A 23274-nucleotide genomic window follows, 5' to 3' on the forward strand; every position below is an offset into this window, starting at 1 on the left:
CATTGGCATATTCTTTTACTAAAAATTCTAACCTGTTAACATTACCCTCATCAAAATGCTTGGGATCCAGTACACTAAAGTTTGAAGCCACTTCAAGGAAATTTTTGAACCTCTCCTGTGTACTGTATCCAAAGACAAAGTAAAATTCTACTATAAAACGTTTTCTACTATCAGATATTCTATCGTCTTCTGCAATTTCATAATGGAATCTCTTTCTCTTTCATCCTCTTTGGAATTTGTATGTGGAAACTATCTCACACTTTGAAGTAAGTTCACTGGCTTCCTGCTCAATTTCCTTAAAATGACTTTTGTCATTATTTTGCGTGGCTTTTGACTCACTGTCAAACACCTTAATTAAGTGAGAAGCTGTCAGGATGTCTAAGCTCACTTTCTGCAAATAGTTGGATAAAGTAAGCGCCTTGTTTAAGAGTACTTTCCATACTATAAGAAAAATCACAAATTCGTATATTTTAACTGTTGTAAGAATGCCATTTGGTGGGGTGCTGTTAATATCCCCGTCTAATATTTGTTGCAGGGCAATAACAATAGCTAGTAAGCTTTGCACAACTGCCTTTACTGCAGATTTCCTGGATGCCCATCTAGTATCATATAGTTTCTTTAATGTTAATGGAAAAGACTAATTGGCTACGTTGCTCCTCCCGAAGCACAGACAAACAAGGATAACTTCCAGAAAAATAAGTGTACAAGCTTTCTAGAGTTCCAAAGTACAACAGACTATGAATTGCAATTTACTGAGTCACTTAAGATGAGATTTAAATTATGAACACAGCAATGCATATAAAGTGCATGAGGGGCAATTTCTTTTACTCTTGTTTGAAGACCTGATACTTGACCAGCCGGCTCCATCATAAGCCTGGCCATAACACATTGTGATTGATAGCCCTAGTTCATTTAAAGCAGCAAGAAGAACACTAACGAAGTCTTCAGCACTTGCCCCAAGCAGTTCAAGAAATCGAACAAAGCACTCCACATTATCACCTGTTTCTGTCACATATTGAAATGATAAAGAAAACTAATCAGTTCTGCTTACATCAATGGTTGAGTCAACTATAACAGAAAAGTATTTGGCAACTTGGAATTCATTCACTATCAGTTTTGCGAGTTCAGTTGCCAGAGCGAATATCAAATCATTTTGTATATTTGGGCTCAAATATACTTGCTTTTCATTCACTTAGTAACATATACTGACTAAGTGATGGGTCATGTTTAGCTAGTACTTTGATAAGCTCTAAGAAATTCCCTTCGTTTTCACTTGGAGCACCTAACCCTCTGCATTCGCAATGACTACAAAATGCTAAGCCTTGTTTTGCCAAAAACAGAACTGCATCAATGATATTATTATTATCAATTTATTTCCAGGGAAATGTCCCTTTACAGCTAAGTAGCTAGAGGACACGGGTTACATGAATAATGTGGAATAGATAACAACATACTATTTACAGTCAATGAATAGAGTACTCAGAAGGGTAAATACAATATATGGCCTTACACAGTCAATGGCAACATACATAAATACAACAATGCAAGGAATATACATAAATGCTTGAGTGCAAGAGATGTAGCATCACCGAAAAAAATCTCACCTACAGCATGGTGAGGACATACATGTCTGCAAGAGTGGAAAACCTATAGGTTCTGTCCTTGCACAGCTTCTGAAAGTCTATGGATAGTCTACTAAATAATTTAATGGAGTTAAATGGAAATATATTATTCAAGGAGGTCATGCTACGCAGCTTAGATCTGTTTGGAAGTGCATTGGTATGGCTTCTCTTACGACCTGACGGTCTAGCAACGTTATCCCAGATATCGGGTGAGCTTAATTTCCCAGATAGAAGCTGTGCGAAGATCACGAGATTCCTGGATCATGATACTTCCAAGGTACCATATTTAGATTAGAGAGCATGATAGATTTTGAAATTGTCGGTGGTAGGGAGGAAATCTTATTCAGCCATTTTAAAATCCTGTATTCCATGGATAGGTGGGCCTATTGTTGAGGCATATAAAGGAATTGGAGTTATTCAACGGAAAATATAGTTGATGATAAGATGTGGATTACGAAAGTTGGAAATCTCCTGTTTCACTAGCCGTACATTTTTTTTTTTTTAGTAGCATTAAAATGAGATAAGAATGTAAGGTCTTTGTCCCATATGATGCCTAAATCCTTATGCCGAGTGACTTTTTAACTGTGCAATTTGCTATTATGATGTTTCTCTTCATGGAGAGTTGAGCTGGGTTTTTTTTTTTTTTTTTTTTTGTTCACGGAGAGCCCAATCATTAGCATTAGTAGAGGCATATGATGCAAGAAAGCAAGCTTATGCAGCATCAGCCAAAAAAAAATAAATAAATAAGAAAAACACCACACCCATTTCACCCCTCTGTTCATTCGAAATACCTGTCCAGCCGAGCCTTAAATTTATTTAGGCTATCAACTTCCCCAACAAGGGATGGAAGTCTGTTCCAACTACCCGCTGGCTAAAGGCAAATTTCCGCACATCTATCCTACATCTGTCTTTCCTCAATTTGAATTTATGACCTCTCAGGTGATTATTCTGAGCAAGAGAAAGAATCCCATCAGCATTCAGCATGCTCAAACCATTCAAGGCCTTATACACCTCAATCAGATCACCTCGCCAATGCCTAGTCTCCAGACACTGTAATTTGCAAAACTTAAGCCTTTCTTCGTAAGAGTAACCCTTTATTCCATTCACTAATCTTGTTGCCCTTCTCTGTACTCATTCCAGCAGCTCTACATCCATCTTGAAATGAGGCCTCCAGACCTGTATGCAGTACTCAAGGTGTGGCCTGACCATTGCCTTATACAAGGGAATAATCACCTCCTTATCCCTGCTAGAAAAATTGCTGTATATCTTTGACAAGACACCATGAGCTACTCTTGCAGCCCATCTGCACTGCTCAGAAAACTTCATATCTGCCTGCACAATTATCCCCAGGTCCTTTTCATTCTCTACCACTGTCAGTGTAGTACCACAGAGTTGATATGTTACTCTGGGGTTACTGCGAACAGTAACCCCAGAGTAACGCATGGAGGTAATTTTCGAGTTCTTTTAACTGTCAATTGGGGGTCGCTGTAGTAGACTGGGGGCATTTTGTGACAATAAAGAACTTTAAATCATCAGCGTATGTGGAAAAGTTGGCCTGATTTGCAAGGAATGGTTGTAAAGATGCAGCAAAGAGGGTGGCAGAGAGAACAACTGCCCCTTGGGGTAGCCCTCTGGAGCAGATAGTTCAATGGTGATGGTTGTGATTTCTTATGCATACGGTCCTGGACTATAGGAGCTTCTTTAGATCTAAAAAGTGGCTAGAGATTTTGAAGTAGTCGGATAATATGGCATATAGTGCAGGCTTCAAGATTGTCAATACTTGTTAAAATCAGTCTGTTCTTTTCTATTTCTTTCTTCTCTGCTGTCACGAGATTGGCACAGTTTCATCACGGAATAAGCAAAATTTTGTTAGAAAGAAATCCTTTTCTGATTTTCTGTGTGTATCACTTTGTGTTCATGTTTTTCAATTTTGTGTACTCTCTTGGCAAAATTTTTACAACCAACTTTTGGGTTACCCCAAAGATCCAACCTATTTGAGGAATTTGTAAAAAATCAGCAATGAAAGCAAAACATAGCACTGACTCTTGATGAATAGATAAGCCACTGCCTGGCACTTTCGTGGCCACTTTTCTCATGCTTTTTTTGATACCACTGTGATACGAAATGGCAACCAGCTGCATCCTTTGGAAAATTCTGAAAATTGTCCTTGCGAGCGACTTTGCTGTCAAGAACATGCGTTTAAAAGTACTCGCACAAGAGACGGTGTGATTGGTTCATCACAAAACAAATTAGGATCTGTCAGATAATCTACTTCAATATTAATAAGTTCAGAAAAGACTGAAGTTTCTGCTTGATGCTCTGCATGAGAAATATCAATGTCAGCTATTGATAGTGTTTCTGTACACCTGTTTCATTTTTTTCATCACTTCTTACCAGAGTATAATCCTGAATGTCGACATTCAGGATTACACTCTGAAGTATAATCAGGATTATACTTGGAAGAAGAAATCATTTCTATTGATTTCTTCTTCCGTGACTTTAGTAGGACAAAAGGTGTCTAAGCGCTGACATTTAGCTGCTTCTTTTTCAATTTTTTCCTGTTCCTTTAGCTTTATTCTATCCCATCCAGATAGCTTTTTTTCAGGCTCATCTTGTAAATTTTTGTTTAAAATTTTATCCCATAAAAATTAAAATATCAATAGCTTAAAAACTTTTTTGGACAGTCTCACACAAGATCCAATTGCAACGGCTCACAACTAATTTTTTTACATTCACACTCAAGTTTGTTTCGAAAAAACCTTTAACGATTTTCGAAGTTAAATTAACGCCATCTATTGGAATATTTTTACCCAAAAGTTTAAATCAATTTTTGTGTGACATTTCAAAGAGTAGTGTTTATAAATACAGGCAGTCTTCTACTTACAAACTTTCAGGTTACTAACTTTCATAGATATGAACTTATTAGGTTCAATTCAAAGCTTGTGCAAATCTGCATTAACATCAAGGTAACTGGTGAAGCGGCAAGTGCCGACAGCACTGCTGCTGAAAAATTTCCGAAAACACTTGCTGATATCATTGAGGCTGGGGATTATCAGCCACAACAGATATTCAATGTGGATAACTGTCATCTTTTGGAAAAAGAGGACAGACTTTCAACTTACGAACCAGCCACTGGTCCCAATTAAGTTCGTAAATAAAGGACTGCCTGTAGTTTTTCTAAATTGTGTTTCAGGCAAATTAAAAGTTTTAGCATTTGGCATTATATTCTTTGAATTTTAATGCTGCTAATTTTGAAAAACTGAAAAATTTTAGCATTTACCTTTTTTTTCTTTTTAACCTTTCTGCTGCTAAAGTTTATTTAGCATCATACCTTCTTTTTGATGCTAACTTGACTAAAAAAAATTATAAATTTAGCATTAAAAGACAGCTGCTTGTAATTCAAACGTTTTACTGTCTGTTTGTAATATGGTCTATTTCCCTGTTAAGAAATTGTGCACCCTTCCATAGGTGCCATTTAAGGCAAAATTGTTGCAGGGGGAGCAAATGCTCCCCTAGGTATGCCACCAACTGCACGCTGTACTTATGCTTATTTGTTTGCAAATGTCTGATTACATCACATTCCTCCACTACTTGAAACTGAAAAATCACATCTACATACAGCAAACATTTTTTTTTTCAGATTTTCAATACATGGAAAGACATTATTAACAATCTTTGTACAACACAAATACAGTGAAATTATTGTACATTACAAAGAACAATGATATTATCTTATGTTTATATTTCATTTGTTAATGGAAAAAAGCAGAAACTGCATTTTTTTTTTTTTTTTTTTTTAAATTCCAGTTATAACATACTTTTACTATATTTTTGCAAGAAGAAAAAGACAGAAAACTGAATTTTTTCATAAAGACCGAGAAAATCTTTGTCAATAACTATATTACAGACAAAGAAGGAATCAAATTGAGCAAAAAAAGATGGATTCTCTGTCATAAATCTGGATAGATGACAACTATGCAACTAAGCAACTATAGCAACTATGCAACTATAACAGCTACAAGGTGATGTGTAATAGAGCCACAGAAAAGGTTCGACAGGCAAAGGCAGTTTATGAGAAATCACTAGCAAACAGAGCAAAGAGGGGGGATAAAGAATTCTTCACATATATAAATGCCAAGAAGAGCACGACAAACCAGATCGGACCTTTACGTAAGGGAAAGGGGATAGTAATAAATACACCAGCTGCCGTTGCAGATGAACTCAACAGTTATTTTGCATCGATATTTACAAATGAAAAGCCTTTTGTGGCAAAGTGAAATTGTGGGAGCGAAGTTAAAAAATATGTAATTAATGATATTGAAATTTCGCAAGATTATTTAATGAAAAAACTTTCAAGCCTACAGACTAGTAAGGCTCCTGGAGTTGATGGAATATACCCTATAATCTTGAGAGAGGCGGCAAGCGAGTGCATTGAACCACTGAGGCTGGTTATGCGAGCATCACTAGACTCTGGGGAGATTCCCTTGGATTGGAAAAGTGCAAATGTATCTCCCATACATAAGGGTGGCTCTAAAAGTGAAGTGGGAAATTATCGACCTGTCAGTCTGACTTCAGTAGTAGGGAAAATCATGGAGGCATTGATCAAGGGTGGAATTCAGGATCATTTGGATCGAATTGAAATTCTCAAGGATACTCAGCATGGTTTTGTAAAGGGAAAATCATGTTTAACAAATCTGGTTCGCTATTTCGAAAGGGTCACTCACGAGCTGGATTTAGGGAATAATTTCGACATTGTTTATTTAGATTTCAGCAAAGCTTTTGACTCAGTCCCACATGAGCGGTTGCTTTATAAGCTGGAACAGGTTGGAATCACTGGGAAAATCCTTAGATGGATAGAAGGATGGCTTCAGGGCAGGAGGCAGAGGGTTGTGATAAATGGCTATTCCTCAGATTGGGTTGATGTAAGAAGTGGGGTTCCCCAAGGATCAGTATTAGGACCACTGTTGTTTTTAATTTTCATAAACGACATTGATGAAGGGATAGAGGGCGTGATGTCTAAATTTGCAGATGATGTTAAAATTGGTAGAGTAGTTAATGATCACTGTCAAGCTGAGCTTCTTCAGAGAGACCTAGATAGACTTCAAGAATGGTCAGAAAAATGGCAGCTGTGCTTTAATCCAACAAAGTGTAAGGTATTACACCTGGGAAACAGTAATTCCAAAATAACTTATTCACTTGGTGGAGTTCAACTAAACCCAGTACTGGAGGAAAGGGACTTGGGTGTTACGATACGGTCAGACATGAAATTCTCTGAGCATTGTAAACAGGTTGCAAGGAAGGCCCATGGTGTCCTATCGATGATCTATCGAACTTTTGCAAGTAGAGATAGGGACGTGATAATTCCATTATATAAGGCTTATGTTAGACCACACTTGGAATACTGTGTTCAAGTATGGAGACCGCACCTAAAGAAAGACATCGAGCTTCTTGAAAGGGTGCAAAGAAGGGTAACTCGCCTGGTGAGATCGGCAAAAGGGCGTCCTTATGAAGAAAGACTTCGAATATGTGGGTTGCAGAGTTTGGAAACTAGACACCTTAGAGGAGATTTGATTGAGGTGTTTAAGGCTCTGAGAGGCATCAGTAAAATGAATGAGGACAAAATTTTCAAGATTATAAATGATGCTAGAACTAGGGGACATAAATTCAAGTTACGCGGGGAAATGTTTAGATTGGACTGCAGGAAGTTTTATTTTAGCCAGCGAGTTATAAATTACTGGAATAAGTTGCCTTCATGGGTGGTAGAGGCCGACAGTTTGGGGAAATTCAAAGGTCATCTGGATAGTACTTTCGGGTAAGGGAAGCGCATAGGATGATAGGATTAATTTCCTTTTTATTTAATTTTTAATTTCATTTTATTATTTTTTTTTATTTATTAATTATTATTATTATTTATTTATTTAATTTTTGTTTTTATCATTGTTTTGTTCGGATTTTTTTTTTTTTTTTTTTTTCTGGCTGGTGCAGCATAAGCCATAGGCTTTCTTGCACCATACGGCCGTTACTAATACTAATACTAAGGCAGCAGCAGAACAAGCTTTGCCTTCACAAGTTGATTTGATTAGTATTAGACTACTTTCAAACGAATGGCCTCACTAGAATAAATATTATGGCTTGTATAATTTATTTCATTATCCTTCACTTTGGAGTCAGAAATTCCATGACTTGACCTGTGATTGCTCCAGATGATTCACTGTTAAAAAATATGGGACTTTGCATATTGCTTATTCAATTTGTCCATTGCTAGCATGGCTGTCATAGTTACATTTTACATTCAGTTCAGAAACATACATTCAGAAAGTATAAATTTTTTATACTGTGATTAATGGTTTTATTTTTAATTTCCTGCACTTATTGGATTTTACACCATTACATATGGTGTAAAATATTTACCATATTTTCAGCAAGGTTATTAATCCTAGAATATTATAAAATTTACGACACACAACAGACTCCAAGAATTTAAATATTTGCACATTTAAATATCAGTAAAACTGAGCAAGCAGCTATCTCATAATTTATTAAACAATGCTTAAATAATTGTTTAAACAAAGTTTATACAATGAAATGGTTACAATTTGTTTATATCTCTCTCTCTCTTTCCCCCAAGAGTGCATATTCAATTTTATCTAGTATTATTGCACTTTTAACATGTTATATTTAAATATTGTAACTCGTTTTTATAGAATTAATTGATGTTTTATTTCTTTCCGATGATTTTGATAAAGATGTTATCCTTTTTGGCCCTAAACTTGAGAGTAAGACTTCTGGTAGTGAGGCAGAAGACCATTTGGAAAGAGATATTCAATCTACAGGTAGTGACTGTGAAACTATTCCATATGCATTTTTAGATGAGGATCGAGATAATGATGAAGAAATATCCATTATATATCATAAAATTGATCAATATTCAACATTTAGTAATTCAATAAATCAACCTTCTATATGCAAAGATATTCAATTTCTGCCAGACAACCTAAACATAACACTGCCTTCTAAAGTAAGCCTCAAGGGAAAAAAACTCTTGCTCCTTTAATTATAAAAAAATTTCTTTAAGAAAATTTCCTTTTTAATCAAGGTTCCAAAGAAAGTGCTAGTGGTGCTTTTTTTTTTTTTTTTTTTATGTGCTGACAGGTTCAGACTGAAGATAAAAGGCCCACTGAGAAATTAGAACTTTAGGGCCCCCATATATACTTAAAAACATGACAAAATAGGGTCAGTTAAAAATTTAATAAAATAATTACTAAAAAGTGTTTTAGGCTGAAAGTATCATACTAATAGAAATTTACTAGATAAACATGTTATTGCAAAGCATCATTTAATTTGTAGTAAATCACAGAAGTAGGTAACAAAAGCGACGCTATCTCACCTACTTCAGTGATTTACTACAAATTAAATTAATGCAGAGAACAATTGATGAAGAAATATCCATAAAATGTCATAAATTGATCAATCTTCAACATTTAATGATTCAATAAATCAACTTCTATGTACAAAGATATTAAATTTTTCAAGGGAAAATGGACATAAGATGGTCTACTCTTGCTTCTTCAATTAGGAAACAACTCCTTTAAAAAAACGCTGTCCATTTTAATTAGGATCCCAAAGAAAGTGGTAGTGGTGCTGACAGGGTCAGACTGAAGATGAACAAAAATGATGTCATTTCACGTTTGTCTGTAAATCACTTTCATGATTTACTAGAAACTAAAATGATGCATAGAACAATTACTTATTATTTCCTTTATGATAACTCACTCAAATTAACAAATACAATTGTTATAAAAGCAAAAAAATAAGCAATTCTCTTTTTAATTAAATAAACCAGGTACAAAAACAAAATAGGTACTTTTCTGATTAAACAGAATTATGGCATCAATAATTTTTTATATTAATTTGAGAAGCAAGCATATCAATAATTGTATTAAGCTCTGTTGAATGTTCTATATTCATTATCATAAGAGACTGTAAAATTTCTTTCCTTCCCCATATTGGCACATAAATGCAATATTATTATTTTTAACATTGAAAATACACATTCATATGCTACTTGTATGGATGACAGTGTCAATATATATTTGTATGCCATACATAAATTAAATATGTCCAAATATGCATATTGTGTCATCTAATAGCATTAGATATACAGACACCGGCCAAAAAAATATGAACTTATTCATTATCAAATTGGGCCATATTTGTTTTGAATAACATCAAGTGTGTGTGGTGTAGCATATATTCTATAGGGTGTTTTAGTGGTTTTGGTCTAACTGTAACCATTTTGCCAGAAAAAAGTCACCCGGCCACAACAAAGCTGAAGGAAGAGGACTTCGTTGCCAAATAGCTCTCTCCAACATATCCTACACATTTTCAATAGGATTGAGATCAGATGAATGTGGGGGCCAGGGAAGATAGTTAAAATCTGTGTAATGTTCTCTAAAAGATTCTGGCATGATACACTGGTTCCACTGTCATCCATGAAGTGGCCATCACCTTTAGAATAAAAGTGTAACACTGCAGGGTGCAGTAGATCTGATGCAAAATTCAGGTACTCCCTGGGTGACATTCGACCTTCCACCAGTATCAATGGACCCAGTGAATACTAACAAAAAATTCACCATGAGCAAAGAAAGATTTCATACCATGATACCACCTCCAGATGCTTGGGTTGTCTTAACAAGACAAAGTCCACAGCTTTATGATATTCTCACCACTCTTTGCCTACCATCGGGGCAAAACAAAGTGTATCATGATTTGTCTGACCACATGACTTTGTTCCATTGCCCAATCACGATATCCTTGGCAGCACTGCAAGTGGATTTTTTCTGTTTTTCTCTGGAACAAGTGGCATTTTCCATACAGTCCTCCTTAGAGCACAATGGCTTCGCTCTTGAAGTATTGTTTTTTTTCCATATTTATGACTTTGAGAAACCATTTGTCTTTTGTTTCTTGAATCACGGCTACTGCTAAACATGCACCCACAATAAGAACTTTTTCAAAGTCTGATAGATCACACGTTTTCTCTATTCTGACTTCAGATTACTGCAGTTAAACAGACTGTGACATGACACGTTGCCTCAATGACGCAACATGTTATCACTCCGTGTCACATTTTTCTTTACATTTATTTGCATTTCTTCTGTCTGTGACTATCTTAACACAAAGGTTCATATTTTTTTTTGGCTAGCAATTTCATCATTATATTGTTTTATTTCATATGACTTTTGGCTTTCCTCTGCTTCTTTTCTTATATTATTATTTTCGGTATTTTCTTTGTATCCATTACATTCTTTTTTACATTCTATTACACTAATAAAGTTTTCTTCTGGTTCGTTATTTGGTTTCTTTTTTTTTAGTTATGAAACTACACTGGAAGTAGACGTTGATTCATCTATAATGATTTTAGATTATTTTAATAAAAAATCATTAAGAGTGGATTGCCCTGCTGATTCAGAAACCATTTCTAATAATTTTTTCCTTTTAAATTTCTCTTGTTTCCCAGCTTGATTTAACTGTTTTCGTTACTTCTTTATCTTTTCTAATTTCTTAGCATTTCAATCAACTCAGGTCAATCAACTAAACAAAAATAAAATCTGGACTGAAATATGCCAATTTCAAGCATTGATGATTTTAATTTTATTAAATAATTTGATAGTACACACTAATATAATAACGTTTACTAATAAATATTTGAAATTAAAGATAGAAGAACAAACTGTCTTACTTACATGCTTTTTTTATAATCTTACAAGTAAATATTGTAAGGTTATGTTTATTAATTATTGAAGTATTTTCAAATTATCGTATGTTAATTAATTCACCTTCAGTAGGACTAAACAAGCAAGACACTGAGAAATTTCTTGGTATCCCACCCGTTCAGTCCAAACTTGGGTGCTGATAATTTACTTGTAGAATTCAATAATTTCATCTCAACTTCAATGGCAGAAGACATTGCAAGAAATACAAATTCTAAAATTAAAAAAAAAAAAAAAAAAGAGTAAATATCACATATAAAATGCAAACCTTCTGAAGCTAATTCAAATGAAATTAGAGCTCTTCTTAGGTGCTTCATCAGCAGCACTAAAAGAAAATCATTTACCAAATAAAATTATGTTTGATTCTTCATCATGTGATTCAAATTATCAATCCATAATGGGAAAAGAAAGATTTCACTTTCTAATTAACTCTTTGCACTTTGCTAACAATGGCACAAGAGAGGAAAGAAAAGCATGAGTTCGTTTTGCTATAATTAGAGCAATTTATGGGAGTAGTTTGTAAAAGAATGCCAAACTTTCCATGAACCAGGAACATTTTGACAATAGATAAGCAACCACTTGGATTTAGGGTAAGATGTCCTTTTTGGAGTATAGTCAAATCTCGTTAATACAAAATTCAAGGGACAGAAATTTTAATGTTTGGTAATAACGAGGCCCCCCAAAAGCATCAAAATGTTACTGTTTTTTTTTTTTTTTTTTTTTTTTGCACACTATATATATCTAAGAATAATAATATAAAAAAAAAAAAAATTTTTAATTAATAAAATAAAATAATAAAAATAAAAATTAATAAAAACAAAAGCTTTATCTATACAGTATTTAAAGATTTTATTTTATTTGTAAGATAAATTAAGAGAAAAGCAATTAACAGAAATATTGTACAGTATATATTTTTATATATACAATATTTTAGTATCACTGTAAAAAGAATTAACCTTAATATAAAAGGAGACATACAAAACATTAACATTTTGATTAAATTAATTTATCAAAAATTCCATACGTTTACATTTTGTCACCGTAACACTGCTGGATGGGATTTAATATAAACAAACTTTAAATTAATTTAAAGACACAGGTTCTAAAAAAGACATTAGCTCAGATAAAATGCACAAAAAATACATTATACTGTAGCAAAAGACTCTTTGAACTGGTAACAATTGCAACTGACCTTTTCCAATAGAGCAAGGGAGTAAACAACTTAGAAAAACTGTTTTTATTCTTTTGTTAATTTAACATCTCATCCTTCACAATGATGTTTTTCAGAGTACACTTAAGTTGTAACTACCATAAACTGGTTTTGTTTATACAAAAGTAAATTCTAACAAGTCAGTGCCATCCTTTAGGAAGCAGGGCACCAGGTGGCCAAAAGCAATAATAGGAGCAATAATCGGACAACTTTTGTATTAAACAAACAAAATAACAATATTTATTTCTCAAGGGATGAAATGAAACTTTGTAATACATATTAACCAAATTTTGTAATAAATGAATATACATATATAGAAAAGCCTATCCTTTCGCAGGGGAATGGTATGTCCTTCATATAAATGAGTATTGTATAAACCGAGTTTGCATTAACAAGATTTTAATGTACATACCCAATAAGAAATTCTAAGTATAGAATAAAAATCACAATGGTTTGTGACCTTAAAACAAAATATATGACAGATGCAAGACCATACCTAGGAAAAGGCACAGACATAAAAGAGCAGCCTCCTGCTAACTATGTGAAAGAACTGGTTTACTTCAATCTTAGTAAGTGAATGACTTAAAAAGCATGATGAATTAACAGTAGTAGGAAAACCACAAGAATAAACCTCAGATACCACCTGAACTGTTGGTAAATCTCTTACACCATTTTGATAAAGATATCTTTTTTTTCTCTAAACATGATAGAAGACTTCTGCTTGTGAAGCAGAAGACCATTTGGAAAGAGATATTCAATCTACAGTAGTGACTGTGATACTATCCCATATGCATTTTTAGATGAGGATCTAGGTATTGATGAAGAAATATCCATAAAATGTCTAGAGGTACACTGCTGTTTTGTTTTGACAAAGAGAAAACATTGGTCTATTTTCAACCTAAGAGAAATAAAATTGTTTTGCTATTTTATGCAACTCATGAAAAATGAGGATTCTCAGGAAAATCCAAAAGGCCAGAAATAATTGAATTCTACAATTCAACCAAAGGGGCTGTGGACATCTACCAGATGTTCAGCAGTAAACAAGAGGTGGCCACTACACCTGTTATAATCAATTCCACACAACTGACTTCATAAACTCCTTTCATAAAATATTATCACAATCTTCAAAGGGTTGACAAATCCAAAAGGCATATTTTTGTCATTGAACTTAGTGAAGCTCTAGCAAGAGATTGGTTACAGAAGCAGCTGCTATTCCAACTTTATCAAAGCCATTATCAGATTACTGGAGTAAAGCTTCAGAAAAGCACCACACAAGAAACATCAACTAGTGGTGAAGGAAAGTACTCAATGAGTGCCCTCCTGTCCATCAAGAATGCAGTGGATAACCACTACCTACTGTGGACACTGCAAGAAACCAATATGTAGATAGCATTAAGTATATATGCATTTTTAGATAAGGATCTAGGTAATGCTTCCTTTGTTGTAATAACATGCTTTATAAATAAAAGTATTTATTCCCCCAAACAGTTTTCTTATTTTTCATAATTTAACTTCATTTATTTGTTGTATTTACTTTTTGTATAAAAAGTCTACTCATGTGACTTTTTATACAAAAAGTCACATGAGTAGGCATGGTGTTTCACTTCACACAACATTCAATAACCTTAGTAAATAAAAGGCAAGAAAGAGTTTCAAATGAAAAACTTTTTAATTCTATTCTTCCTTCAGGCTATATTGGACAAATAAGAAAAAATAGCTTGGGCAATGACAGTGTTGTTATCAGAAAAAAATAATTTTTCAACTTCCTCACTTCTTATTTATTTTATTTCGTATGATGTGATCAATACATGAAGGAACCAGTTTTTTCTTGCTTCCTTCGTGTATCGTGGCCGGGATATCCAACCAACCGGTTGGTTCGGTACCATCGTGATATCCAGCCTGAGGTGGGAATTGAACCCGCGACCTTTGGGTTGCCAAGCAGGCACTTTACCTACGACGGCTAGCTCGGTCGGCTTCTTCACTTCTGATCAGTAACAATGTGGAGTAAGAGAAATTGAACATATGCAGCACATTTTATATACAAATACACATTCTTTAGGGCTCTACTTTTTCAATTAAAAATAATCACTGATGCAGGTTGAAACTGATAACTGCTGAAAATACAGTAAATCTCTAACACTATATGTTTACTATAAAATATTGCTTCTATAAGTGCAGGAAGATCTACAGTATGTAGTGAAATATTTCTGCTATAAGTGAAGGAAATTAAAAATAAAATTGTAAACCACAGTATAAAAAATCTAGTTTTTAATTCTTTCTGAATAACATTGTCTAGACAGCCATCATATAGATAGCAAATTGACACTCAAGCTCTGAATAACAGGTTTTCATGACTGTGGGTTCCGGGGTTCAGTCATGGGTCGGACTGACATGCAAGCAATGCTGGAAATTTCTGACTATAAAGTGAAGGATAATATTAAATTTTATGACTCATAGTAGTCTGGGGTTAAATAACCAAGATGGTCTAAAAGCAAGTAAAGCTTGAATTATGCACAAACAGAACTCCAAGTCTCATGACATTAATGTAATGGTCTTTATGTTCACAGCAAAACAGACTTCATCTTCATAATGAGTTGACGAGTTCAAAATTCATAAACAGAACTGTGGCGGAATGCAACTAGAGAGGTTCTCTCATGCTATAACTTTTTTTTTGGCTGATGCTATATAAGCTTGCTTCCTTGCATCATATGCCTCTACTAATGCTAACTCTGGGAAAATGATAAAGAAAATTCAAAAACCACATGAAGCAAACATTTGTCTATATTTAGGAAGGTATAGAAAATCAGATTTTTTATCTACAACTAATTTAATGTTAGTCGAATGTTAATGTGAGGTCATTATTTTTAAGAGGAACTTTACAGGTCCAGCACTATCATGCAGGGTTAAAATGTGTCCCTTGGTATAAAGTACTTTGGAAATGAAGTTCTACTGTTACAGAGAAAATTTGAGTGGTTTGAATTTCTTAATTAAACATTTCCAGCCCATGTTTTATATATTTTTTTCACTGTTTTGGTCTGCAGAACACACCCTCCAATTTACTGCAATCATTTCAGGGCCACTTTCTGTGTAAACATAAAGGAGGGAGGTCCCACAACTTGAAATGTAGCAAACATTATGCATGTATGCATAGCAAGGATGGATGTTTATGCAAGCCAGTGCACAGTAGCACACGAGCGTACTATGATTATGCCATTCATTCATTAAAAGAAGATACATGGATATGCATTTTGTGTACAGGTTTCGCAATAGTAATACCAATGCTGCTGTTCAAAAATATTGGCAATGATTCTCTTAACAAAGAATTCAAGATAAATAAGAATTCTGGTGAATTCAATGTTCACCAGATTTTGTGAGAAAGTGGCTCGTTGCCAAATGTGTTGTTGATAGATGACTGTCAAAAAGACAGGATGTGTGTGTGTGTGGGAGGGGTGAGATAACGTGGTTAAACTATGTAAATCATATTCCAATTTGATCACTGTCCTTCCTATACAGCGTAATGTAATCTTTTTTTCCCAATAAAATGTTTTTCCAACCCCAAACTCGTTCGGTTCAAATACCCAGATTTCATTAACTGTTGAGATTGTCCTGAGACTGTTTAAATTGTCCTGGTTGCTCTGATATTGCTTAAATTGCTTGTTTTATTTATATAAAGAAACCAAGGTATGTACATAGGTTACACTTCACAACAAGTTGACTCAGTACTTCACTCCTTCAGTGTTAAGAATGGTGTTTTAATTAATAAATACATACATGTACATTTAATAGATTACATTAATAAATATGTGATACTTAATTAGTAAAAAGCTAGAATAATTTATTTGTTTCTCAAAAAAACTTTTCCCTCCTCAATTTTCTTTTCACTTTATGGGAGTTACTACTAGTTTAATCAAAACAGACTTACTTTTATGAAAGCATGATATACATTCAGCAGTGTTAGAAGATCTCCTTCTTTGACTGAAAACTTATATTTAGATTTTCTCTGAAATAAAAATCCAAGGAAAATTCAACATTTTATTCATGTAGCATATAATGATACCAAAAAAAAAAAAAAAAAAAAAACCATGTAAAATTATAACAAAGCATAACTTTATATGAGTCACACCATCTTAAGCAGTGTTACTTTCAAGAATAAAAAATTATAATCCAGTTCCAAATACTATCTGACATTAATAACAAGCTTAAAAAGAAATTAACAAAACTAGGAGCAAAAAAAGTGACAAAAAAATAGAATTAAGTGATAAAAGGTAACTTCAAGATATTAGAATGACAGTCACACTGCACACTAAAATGGAAAAAAAAAAAAAAAAAAATATCTCTCCTTAAAATAAAAATATGCAATTCTGCTAAACCCAAATATATAAGTAATACAGATGCCCAAAAATTAATATAACATAAGAATTCCATATTATCAAAAATTTTTTATAGAAAATGGAAATGAAAATTAGATTTATTAGTAAAAGCCAAAAGAGGCAAAAATGCCAGATTTTTGCTGCATCAGTCAAAAAAAAAAAACCAGTCTATCCAGCTGCCTCTTATATTTCACCAGAGCAGCAAGCTCAACCACCAGTGGATGACAACATGCTGACAAAATGTAAACTTCCTGTGGCCCAGTCTATTAGTTTTCCCCAATAAGTGATATTTACATTACCCTAGTCTTTGCATCCCAATTCAATATGAAAATTTCACAACCATTCATCTGCCCAATGCCTTATACACCTTAATCAGATCCTGCCAAAAGATGCCTGGTACCTAGGTTCTGCAATGCACATCTTTATATGGACACCTCTTTGCTACTGCTCACCTGATGAGTCAGCCATCTTTGGATCCTTTAAGAAGCACAATGTATTTCATTAGATGCAGCCTCCAGAACTGATCGAAATATACAAATGGTTTCATCATTAACTTTCACAATGGAATTAAAACTTCCTTCTTCTAAATGCAAGGTCGTTAAATCACTGATGACACTGTGGGCAAGAAATGGCTGTAGCAAAACTACCATACAGAAACCTGATGGTATGGTGGCTTCATCATTGCATAACGTTCAACTTTCAGGAGGCTCTGGCTGGAAACAGGCAAAACAGATTTTTCAGAAAAAGCAGGAGTTTTTTTAAAGTCCATACTGGAAATTCAATTTCACTGAAAAATTACACATTTTATATTAGAATACAGGCATTAGATTGTTCACTATAGTATGCTTTTAAACATCAGCTTAACCTAACATTTTTATTTGGCTTGTCTGTTATAGAGACCAGTTGATTATAAATATTCAAGAAAGTCAAGGATGATGTACCAAGTTTCATTTATAACAATGGCAGTACTGTTCAGACTTTTATTCAACATTTCTTTAATTTCTTTGCTTTCAAATATATTAAAAAGTAATGGTGTTTTTTTTTTGGTTTTTTTTTTGTGAAATTGATTCATTTTAGTTTGTTTAAAAAAAACAGGACCTACAAATAGCATTACTGAATGAAAACAAGTTCCCCAAATACAAATACATATTTAAATTAAAGTTAAATATATTTAACTTAATGCTTTCGATAACTCAGATGGACAACTTGCTCTCTATGAGCCCTATTTGAAGCTAGCAGATATACAAATCATATAATGAAAACAAATATAAAGCTTCCTTGCTTATTATTATTTTTTTGTCACTAAATGAACAATTATTGCGAACTATTCTCGGGTTCATATTGACCAAATTTTTTTAATAATTCTGATTTTAATGCAGTTTTACTATTTTTGGCAAACAGAAGAAAATAAAAACACAGAAAAATGTGTTTACAAAAAAAAAAAAAAAAAAAAAGAAGAAATACTATGGTACCAACTGTAGTACAATGGTGAGACAGAGAAGAGGTAATATCAAGAAAAAATAAGGCAGATTCTTAATAATAAATAGAGAAAATTGGCAACTACCATACATACGCATGTATATGCTGACTTTATGTATAGTGCAAGCTCTGATTTTTTCATTTAGATTGTGTATATTGAGGTTGTCACAGACATTCTCTCAGATATGCCAGACAAGCTGTACTTTTTTTTTTTTTTTATGAAAACCCCAAACACGAAAGGTATTAAAACCTATAGTACTTAGTACCGTGCATGGGTTGAAGGAGAAGTATGGGGGGAGGGGGATGCCGGAAACTTTGCTCTAGAGACTAAACATGGGTTTCACCATTTCTAGCCTCCAATAAGCAAAGTGGTGGTATTTCACCGGTTGATGGAAGTCATCTACATGCTAAGTCAGCTACATCAGCGTTTTAGACTTCCAGCTACCTGGAAGTCTAAAACGCTGATGGAACTGATATTCGGGTGATACTCAAGTCAAGTGGACCCAATTTGGGCGAAGTCCAAAAGGTCTGTGACAACGAAATCCTCTGCTTGCACCTTCACGATGGTGGGACTGTTAGTAATCCTGGGTATAACCTCCATGCACAAGTACATGGTGGATGACCATGCCACCCACCAAAGTCAGCATACCACCCAGGTGTGAACCAACGTAAGCAGGGGTAGAGGTGTGGTGCCCACACCACATGGAGGAATGCCACCCCTCTATGTTACCAGGCAGTACTAGGTGGCAGATGACTCTCATCAACCAGTGCAATACTACCATTTTGCTTATTGGAGGCTTGAAGTGGTGGAACCCATGTTTAGTCTTTAGAGCTAAGTTCCGGTCAACCCTTCCCTATCTCTTCCATCATGCAGTATGATTGATGACTTTTGAGGTTATGATGAACATCGTGGCGAGACCAATATTCCTTACATTTCGAGGGTACAGCTCTAAAACGGTGTTTGCAGGCCGGCCGCTAGATAGTACACCAGACTGAACCTATTGGTAACTCTCTGGGAGGCTTTCGGATCAGCTAGTGTATAATCTTACTACCTCTACTCTGCCAGATAGTGACTGGAGGGAGTCCGAGTAGTGTGTATGCGAGGAGCATCGTCGAAGCCACGCTATGTCAAGAATCTGGGTATATTCTTACCATGTGTACGCCATATCCAAAAATTTCATTACTTCATACAGAATGTCCCACCCACTTTTTCTTACTATTGAATACACCATGAATTGCCAAACTAATAGAGCAAGCTTATCTGTGAAAAGATCTAACCTCCCAAGCACTTCCTAATTCATTTCACGAATATAAGTGGTCTCAATTCTAATCTCAACAATGTCCATTTCCACTTGCAGTCTGTCAAACCCCATGTACTTTTTCTGACAGAATCTCAGTTATCAGTTGATTCAACTACTGCTCATCTCAGATGTCCAAATTATTTGCTGTATGATTCCTTTCGCCTCAAAGGTGGTACTTGTGCATATGTCCGTTCTGATATTCCCTGTCAGAGACTTGGCAATTTGGAATCTCCTCTCTTTGATCTTCTCTGGCTTAAAATCTCTCTACCTCATTGTGTCAAATTCGTCTGTTATCTCTACCGTTCTCCTAACTCCACTAATCACTTGGATCTCTTTGACTTCCTCTCTTTGCAATTTGACTTCCTCCAGTCCAACTTTCCTAACAGTGAGCTAATTTTCCTTGGTGATTTTAATGTTCAAAACTCCAGCTGGCTTCCGTTTTCTAGTCACACCGACTCAGCTGCTAGAGGTGCTCAGGCTTTTGCAATTACTAATGACCTTGCACAGATTGTTCATTTACCTACAAGAATACCAGACAATTCTAATCATACTGCCAACACGCTTGATCTTTTTCTCACAAACAACACTTCTAAGTACATGGTCGAAGTGAGAGGTCCTTTAGGCACTTCAGATCACAACTTGGTGATTGTCTCTTCTCCAATGAAGCCTTTATGTCATGGCTATTCCCAAACTCGTGTTGTTGAGCATTACAAGAATGCAAAATGGGATGACCTGCAAAATTTGTTTTCTTCTTTTCCTTGGTCGGATTACTGTTTCAAAACTTCTGATGTCAACGTTTGCTCAGATCGTGTCAGTGAAATTATTCTTGCAGGAATGGAATCTTTTATCCCACACTCCACTTTAACATCTCATCCTTTATCTAAACTTTGGTTTTCCAATAAATGTGCTAAGGCTGTTCAAGAGAAGAACGTTGCATATCGTAATTGGATTGTTTCTAATTCTTCAGTTTCATTTTCTGCCTACACTAAAGCTCGCAACAATAGTAAAGCAATTATTAATCAGTCCAAACTAGAGTTTGAACAGGCTAAGAGTAGAAAACTTGCTTCTTGCCCTAATGGTAGCCGAGCATTCTGGTCTCTTGCCAAAGCTATTGGCCGCAACTTTTGCCCATCTCTGCTCCCACCTGTGTCCAAACCAGATGGCTATGTTGTCACTTCAGCCAAGGATAAAGCTGACCTGCTAGCATCCCATTTTTCTTCCAGCGCATGTATTAATGATCTTGGTAAAACACCTCCCACCATTCTCAACACGCTCCATTCAATGCCTCCTGTGGTCTTCCGTCAAAAGATTGTCAGAAGGATTTTGACGAATCTTGAAGCTAAGAAAGCTCCAGGTCCTGATGGTATTTCTCCACTTGTTCTCAAAACCTGTGCTCTTGAACTTACTCCTATTCTTTGCCGCCTTTTTTCACTTTCTTATTTCAAAGGTGTTTTTCCTTCTGCTTGGAAATTTGCTCATATCCAGCCAGTTCCTAAAAAATGGTGACAAATCCCTCCCATCCAATTATCTTCCCATTGCAATTACTTCTACTCTGTCTAAAGAAAAAGTAATAGAGAAATCAATTAACCGCCAACTCTTAAACTACATAGAAACCTTCCGTCTGATCAATGATCGCCTAGTGATATTCTGGCTTATGTTACCCATTTATGGACTAATTCAATGGAAAGGTTCGGTGAAACACAAGTAGTGCATGCTATTGCATGCACTACTCTTGTCAAGTTGCTCTTGACATCTCAAAGGCTTTCGATCGTGTTTGGCATAAAGGTCTTCTAAACAAGCTTCCATCTTATGGTTTGCCAACTGTTTTTAGTATATGGTTAGCCAGTTTTCTGTCTGATCGCTCACTGAGGGTGATGGTAGATGGCTCTCTGTCTTCTAACTTCTCCACTAATGCTAGTATCCCCCAAGGTTCAGTTCTTTCCCCCACTCTTTTCCTCTTATATATTAATGACCTTCTTCCATTGACTGGAAATCCTGTTCAGAGTTTTGCCAATGATAGCACATTGCATTCTACTTTCCATTTTGAGAAACCTTGCCCTGCTCAATCAGCTTCAACTTCTCAAAAATCTGCTACCAATTCCTTAAATCTTCAGGTAATTCTCCAGTGGGACAAAGACAACTTAGTTGATTTCAACCCTTCTAAAACTTAGTCTTGTCTTATATCTCACAAAAAGGATTCTTCTGCTCCTATGCTTATCTTTAGTGACACTACGATTTCTAGGAAAAATGATATATCTCTTTTGGGGATTACCCTGACTTCTAATCTCTCTATTGGCACAAGCACATTACAAATATTGCTTCCTCTGCATCTAAAAAATTTGGTTTTCTCTTTTGCTCTCGGCGTTACTTTTCTTCCAAACTGCTGCTCACTCTGTATAAATCGCAAATCCACCCTGCCATGGAATATTGTTCCCACATCTGGGGTGGTGCCCCCAAAACCTCTCTCTCAGGCTTCTTGATTCCATTCAGAAGAGGGCAGTTAGTTTAATTAATGTTTCATCTCTAACAGAGTCTCTTCACTCGCTGTCTCATAGATGTACTGTTTATGCTACATGCCTCTTCTACAGATACTTCCATGGGCACTGTTCTTCTGAATTGGCTTCTATAATTCCCGCTCTCTCTCTTTCAAAACAGTCTGAACATGTGGTCCTCCACGTACAACAGATCACAACTTAGTGATGGTCTCTTCTCCAATGGAGCTTTTCTCCTGTGACCATTCTCAACCTTATATTGTTTGGCACTACAAGAAAGCAAAATCAAAGGAGTTGCAAGATTTCTTTTCATCTTTTCATTAGGCAGATTACTGTTTAAAATCTTCTGGTGTCAACATTTGCTCAAATTGTATCAGTGAAACTATTCTTGTAGGATGAAATCCTTTTTGCGGTGCTCCACCTTAAAATATCATACTTTATCTAAACCATGGTTTTCCAATAAATGTGTTAAGGCCATTCAGGAGAAGAATGTTGCATATCCTAATTGGCTTGTTTACAATTATTCAATTTCATTTTCTGTCTACACCAAACTTGCAACAATTGTAAAGCAACTATTAATCAGTCCAAAATATATTTTGAACAGGGTAAGAGCAGAAAACTTGTTTCTTGCCCTAATGGTAGTCGGGCATTCTGGTCTCTTGCCAAAGCAATTGGCCGTAACTTTTGCTCATCTCTGCTCCCACCATTGTCCAAACCAGATGGTTCTGTTGTTACTTCAGCCAAGGATAAAGCTGACCTGTTAGCATCCCATTTTTCTTCCAACTCATGTATTAATGATCTTGGTAAAACACCTCCCACCATTCCCAACACGCTCCATTCAATGCCTCCTGTGGTCTTCTGTCAGAAGGATTTTGACGAATCTTGATGCTAAGAAAGCTCCAGGTCCTGATGGTATTTCTCCACTTGTTCTGAAAACCTGTGCTCCTGAACTTACTCCTGTTCTTTGCTGCCTTTTTTTCACTTTCTTATTTAAAAAGGTATGTTTCCATCTGCTTGGAAATTTGCACAT

General features: G+C 35.1%; 1 protein-coding gene across 3 annotated transcripts in view; it reads right to left on the bottom strand.

Moving 5' to 3' along the window:
* LOC150079071 (putative ATP-dependent RNA helicase DHX35) overlaps positions 1-23274 on the bottom strand; it is a 427459-nt gene that overhangs the window by 72714 nt on the left and 331471 nt on the right. For 2 of the 3 annotated variants that reach the window (XM_090383586.1, XM_090383585.1), the window contains exon 15: positions 16525-16602. The exons of the other annotated variant lie outside the window; for it this stretch is intronic. In XM_090383586.1, the coding sequence (XP_090239712.1) occupies positions 16525-16602 (78 nt within the window). The remainder of the gene's footprint in view (positions 1-16524; positions 16603-23274) is intronic. 3 annotated transcript variants of the gene reach the window in all.

This window comes from Mastigoproctus giganteus, chromosome 10 (genome assembly GCF_048544385.1).
Source record: "Mastigoproctus giganteus isolate SK-2022 chromosome 10, ASM4854438v1, whole genome shotgun sequence".
Lineage (NCBI taxonomy): Eukaryota > Metazoa > Arthropoda > Arachnida > Uropygi > Thelyphonidae > Mastigoproctus > Mastigoproctus giganteus.